The sequence below is a fragment of the Lepisma saccharinum genome, chromosome 18 (assembly GCF_977018435.1).
Source record: "Lepisma saccharinum chromosome 18, izLepSacc3.1, whole genome shotgun sequence".
In the NCBI taxonomy this organism is placed as follows: Eukaryota; Metazoa; Arthropoda; class Insecta; order Zygentoma; family Lepismatidae; genus Lepisma; species Lepisma saccharinum.
This window is the reverse complement of record NC_139246.1, coordinates 5,007,962-5,013,835: the sequence shown is the minus strand read 5'-3', so window position 1 is coordinate 5,013,835 and position 5,874 is coordinate 5,007,962. Positions and strand designations below refer to the sequence as shown.

General features: G+C 39.9%; 1 protein-coding gene across 1 annotated transcript; it reads right to left on the bottom strand.

Moving 5' to 3' along the window:
• Positions 1 to 3,647: 3,647 nt before the first annotated feature.
• Positions 3,648 to 5,465, bottom strand: LOC146002640 (uncharacterized). Its single transcript, XM_083140601.1, has one exon. The coding sequence runs from the start codon at positions 5,463 to 5,465 to the stop codon at positions 3,648 to 3,650; it is 1,818 nt and encodes a 605-aa protein (XP_082996727.1).
• Positions 5,466 to 5,874: the final 409 nt, after the last annotated feature.

The following is a 5,874-nucleotide window of genomic DNA, read 5'->3' as shown; positions in this document are numbered from 1 at the left end:
TGGATTTAGTTTTGTGCGTGTTGGAGGTAATGGAACGTATCACCAGCGCCACTAGTGACGCTTATCGTGAACTACGAGAGCGCTGAATTCTACAGTCGCCATCTATTCAGAATAAAGCTGAACTATCAGCACTATAGCGCTAACTAGCGAGGAAATCAATAACTTGGTGCTCGCCCAACTTTTGCAGTGAGAATGATTAACATCACACAATAGATTAACGTACAAGATAACATACTATCACTGGCGAGATACGAAAAATGTACATTATGGTTGATTTTGATTTATTTATTTTATTTTACTTCGCGTTTTGTGCCTCTTGGCTAATTTGCGAAGATGAGGATGAGTGATGAAATGATGAAATTGATGAATGGACATTCACAAACAACCATGCCCGAGCGGGATTCGAACCCGGGACCCCTGGCGTCGAAGCGCGATGTGCTAACCACTCAGCCACAGGGTCCGGCTGTACATTATGGAAACGATCTTCCAAGGTCAATTTATTGATCTTACCTACCTTTTTTGTACCACTTTAAGTTAATCGCGAAGAGTGGAAATAAGATGAAATTGGTGAAAGACAGTCACGATCAAGCTGTAATGAAGGGATCCTCGGTTCGATTCCCGGCGGAGGCACATAGTATTTCGGATCCCACTTTAAACTTTAGACCCAGTCCCGATTAGCCTTACTGTGCAAAAAGTGGACATAAAACACCAACTCAATTAATCAATAAACACAAGTCCCGCAGAAGATTATACTGGCTGTGGGATCAGGCGCCATAGCCTCGTTAGTCTGCAAGAATACAGGGAAGGGAGGTTCACACTTGGGTACCTTCCGAAAACATCACCCCTTAGACCCCTAAGGGTCGCTACATGTAATCATGGACGTCCGGAAGTGGAGCAAGGGCGGACCACGACCCCCCTCTTGGAAAATGAATGTCCACCTAAAAAATATGTATTTCACACATAAATTCATTTCAGTCACAGTAATTTATGTTAATTATTATAAATTCTTTGAAGAAACACTATCGTTTCAGACTGAAATAGTGTTTTTTGAGGAGACATTACTATTATGGGGAAAATATGCCTCCTTTGCGCCCTTGGAAAAAATGACCTTGCTTGCCCCTCCCTGGAAAAAATCCTGCGGACGTCCATGCGCATGTTTAATATATTACATATGGAAATAATGGAAACATATGGAAAAAAATTGTACAGCTGACAAAACAAAATTGCATTTAGTTCTTGCAGTCTCTGTTTACAATGTATGAGAATATGTATTCAATTTAGGTTTCCTAATGGATGACGACAAAACTAATGGGAATTTATATTTATATGTACAATGTACAGGGTGTCCCAAAAAAGTGACCTCCCCGATGGCGCAGTGGTAGTGTCGTCGCCTTGTAATCAAGGGTTCCCCGGTTCGATACCCGCTGAAGGTACAAGTGGTTCGGATCCCACTTTAAACTGTAGGTCCAGTCCCGCTTAGCCTTACTGTGCATAAAGTGGACTTAAAACACCAAATCAATCAATCAACCAAACAAAAGAGTTGGTAACTTTTGGGTATACTTTTGTTTGGGACACCCGGTATAATATATATTGAAATCAAATATGTAATATATGAAATATTAATATTTTAAATTACTCATATATGTAAGTGAGGTTGGAAAACATTGTATAAATACAAGCAGGGGTGGATATTTGCGTCAACAATTAAAAAATACGGACTAGTTTTGAAGAAGAAAAGTTAATTTCTTTGGTCATTTTTAGCTCATACTCATCAAGTCTTATTACACGAGGATTAGGGACTCGGTATATTAAAGTGAGGCCTTTACATACTTATGATACAATTATAAAGTTAAATCTGAATTGAAGAAACGTCACCAATGATAATGAAGACAAATATAAATTTTCACTGGCCGTTGCCTATCACGCACTGTATCTTTGCAAGTTAACTCTTTTGTATTCCTAAGTGTCACTCCACAATGAGTTTCATTGTTGTTCGAAAATACCTGACGATTGAGTCGAGAATATATGACACGGGTAAAGCAATTAAATGCATAATAAAAGCATTGAGCACATTGAGCACCGTTGGTCGTTGCGTGAAATCTGACCTGGGTAGATTTCTCTTCCATTTTGCATCACAGTGTCGTTCAGTCAGTGCCGGATCTATAAACCGTAAAACCCCATAGTTATAGTTCGGGGGGGGGGGGGCAAGGCTTTAGGGGGTTCTTGCCATGCTGAAATATGTGAACGTAAAACAATAAAGAAGAAAAAAAACACCGAAGTATTGTAAAGTGAAAGGTTATATCATGTACAGATGAAAAGTTTCTGTAGGTATGTTTCATGTTTCATCTGTACATGATTTTCCAAAACATTTGTATGAGAAGTACAATACCTCTCTCCAGGGCTTTACCTTTACTCGTATCTTGGTCGATATATCGACCATCGAATATAAGGTGCTACTCCTATTTTGGTCGATATATAGCCCATGCAGCTGATTACAAAATTCCTGTTTTTTTTATTATCTTGATACTTTTCTTTTAGGTCGGAAACACTTACAGTGGGTTAAACAAAGCTTTGGCACGTAATGTGGATGCACCCCCTTCCCCTTCCCCCCGACTCCAAAGTACGTATGGAAGCTGGCGCGAATTTTAAATTTGGACACTTATTTGACAAAAAATGTTATATCTCGTAGACTGACCAAATCTACTTCGGGTAACTTTGGTTTTGCAGCTAAAACATCAGGGCATGCAACTGTGCAGAAATAAATACGCCAAAGTTAATAAGAGGGGTTGGGTCGGCCGCTGCCCCGAACTTTAAATGAAAAAAATCATAAAAATGGGCAGTTTGCCCCCTCTTCCTCCGTTATTTTGAGAAGGGGAGACAAACTTTAGCCTTATTTTCAAATAATGGTCCTTTCTCAACCGAATCAAAGTAATTTCATGTTCCTGGGTGCATTACATTATCGAATATGTGAAAAAACTCCCCATTTTTATGATTTTTTCATTGAAATTTAGGGGTCGCGGCCCACCAACCCCTCTTATTGGCTTTGGCGTTTTTATTTTTGCACGGTTACATGCCCTGATGTTTTATCTGAAAAACAAAAGTTACCCGAGTTATCCGAGTGGTTAGCACGAATCCCGGACTGGGCATGAGTGTTTGTGAGTGCCCATTCATCAATTTCATCACTCATCCTCATCTTTGCAATTAGCCAAAAGTGGCACAAAAGCGAAGTAAAATATTATAAATCAAATAAATAATAGGCCAGAGTGCGGGGGCAAAAAGTGACAAAAGTGAAGGCCACCCCCTCTTTCCCCCTACACTCAACATGCAACAATCTAAATAACAGCAAAAGCTTTGACATTTCTTTTTTACGTGTATTTTATATAGAAGGGTCTTTTGTGGGCAGCCCAAAATCTGTAGATGCTGCACCGTGTTCAGCACAGAGCCAAGCTATCCAGAAAATGTGAACACAACGTTTTAGACTGAAGTATAACTCACAACTGATGCAACAATCAGAGCGATCACGCCATCCTAACGGCCGCGCATGCGCAGGTTGCAAAACCCTTGAAATGACACATGTAAGTACGTTATGTTCTATACATAAGTAACACGCATCTTTTAGGTAGATGCAATTCACTGTAATATAGATTTCACTTTCTACTTCTTATATTAATATTGTTCTTTCTTTCTTGCTTTCCTCTTCCATTTAATTTGTAGCCAGATATTTTCGTTATCTTTGAAAAACTTAAGATTAGTTCCATTGCAAAACACATGAAGGACGCCAGCAGACCATTACCAAGTAAAACAAAGGCACCCATTAAGTTTTCAAAGCCAATAACAACTACTGGATCAGGAATTCTGAATTTCAGTTTTCTTCTAGCGATGTTGATTACATTGAAGTGTGCATCCCTCTTCCATTTGGCTAAAAACCCACCCTCAGAACAGTGGTCAGTGAGTTGACCGAAAATGCTCGAAAATGGTGACCCACGTCTCAAGACGAAAGCTGATGGGAAGGCATACCTCTGTCTTGAGATATGGAAGAGCGGTTTCCCGAGTGAGTTTAGCAACAAATGCTGGTAAGCAAACGTCTCTGCTACAAGAGATGTAGAAAGATAGCAGAATTCTCGTTTCAGGATTCTTCCAACAGGATATCTTTCCAGAACCCAATTTTGGTAAATTTTCTTCGACACCGCATCCTTCTCGTATTTAAACAATTCTCGATACCTCAGCCCCCCAAATTCTAATCCAGATTTCACCACATCCTCCTTGGTGTTGATTGGTGGATATCTTTCCGGGTGCGTGACGAAACCAAAGAGAGCTGCCTGGTAGGATGTGTTTACAATCAGAGACCCAACAATCCAGAGAATTACCACCATTCTCATGGCAGAAGTTGACGGAAGCGTGTGTGCAGAGATACCCAACAGAATAGAGTAATTGTAGAGGAAAGAGTAGCGAGAGAATGGCTGCTGTCTTTGCCGAATACTGTAACTCGAGAATATCACAAAACCAACAACCAGAATGTAAGTGACTGCTAGTAATATCCACAGGATAACTTCAAACGGTAAAAGCGTGTTCATCCAGGAAGGGTATGTACCTGGTTTAGGTACGACCCATGCTACATATACGAACCATCGTGTAAGGACAACATCGTAGTGGTTGATAATCCCTGGACGGGGAAAATAAAGTCTGCACATGGCAACATCTGGACCAGACTTAAGGATCGGCAAATCCGCTCCAACGTCTCCGTATGTCAATTCACTTTTGTTTAACATACTGGAAATTTGCTTCCCGTTTGGGTACAAAGTGAAATTCATGACTTTGGACCATGCTGTGATTATCCCACCGAAAATACCTGCAAGTTTGAATTTGCCATTTGGTTCTTGCAGGCGCCTGACCCACGGGTCAACGTACCTGGTGTTCAAGGACAGAGGACAGCCATGGAGGTCTTTCACTTTGTCCGGGTACAGGTCTGCTCCTGAAACAAAGGAATTTTTGTCCCAGCTATCCAGCACAACTTCTTTCCCAGGAAAACTGCAAACTGAGTGAGAAAAGGGGAAGTATGTATGCACCACAAGAGTTTCTTTTTCATCTATCATCACGTTCTGTGAACCATACCGGACGCTGTTTAAGAATGAAACCACTATTACATTGACAACTCCCAAGCGCCACAAGTTACTGAACAAACCAACAAACGAATCTTCCACGTAGTATCCACTGGCACATACAATCAAGTACTTAACATGAGGTTTGTGAAATATAAAATTGTAAGCATTTTCCAACATGGTTCCAACGTCACCAGGATGTTTAGCAAGAAACACATAGTCAACACCAGATCTTTCAAACATCCAATATGGAGCTAACAGTTTTTCCACTATTTTAACCCTTTTAACATCAATTCTTATCACTGGCGTGGTATGACGCTTATATATTTCTGCAGCAACATCGTTGGTTCCTTCTGCCTCGAACATTACGAGTGTTCTTGTGGAGGAGAAGTGTTTTTCCAAAATAGTGCTTACACAGTTAACCAAAATATAAAGTGATGGTTCCATGCTAACATCAGAGACGATATTTTCTTCCACACTTGTTGTCAATAAAGTTAAGTCAAGCAAGAGCAACTGATATTTCATCATAATTTCTGTTGATGTAATTCTGAAAAATAAAATCAATGATGTACGATAATACAACGATATAATATTCTGAATGAAAAATATACTCCGAAGAACCAAGATTACAATATTATGTTATTTGAATATTGTGTGCGCGATTAGATAACGGAACATGAAAGATTGTTAAAAGGAAATAAGACGTTTGTGATTCTGCAGGGTAAGTGAGAACTCATTATTTAATCCAGAAAATAGATCTTGCGTGCATCAAACA

Coding starts and splice junctions, on each gene's coding strand:
- LOC146002640 (XM_083140601.1), bottom strand. CDS start 5,465: ATGTTCGAGGCAGAAGGAACCAACGATGTTGCTGCAGAAATATATAAG.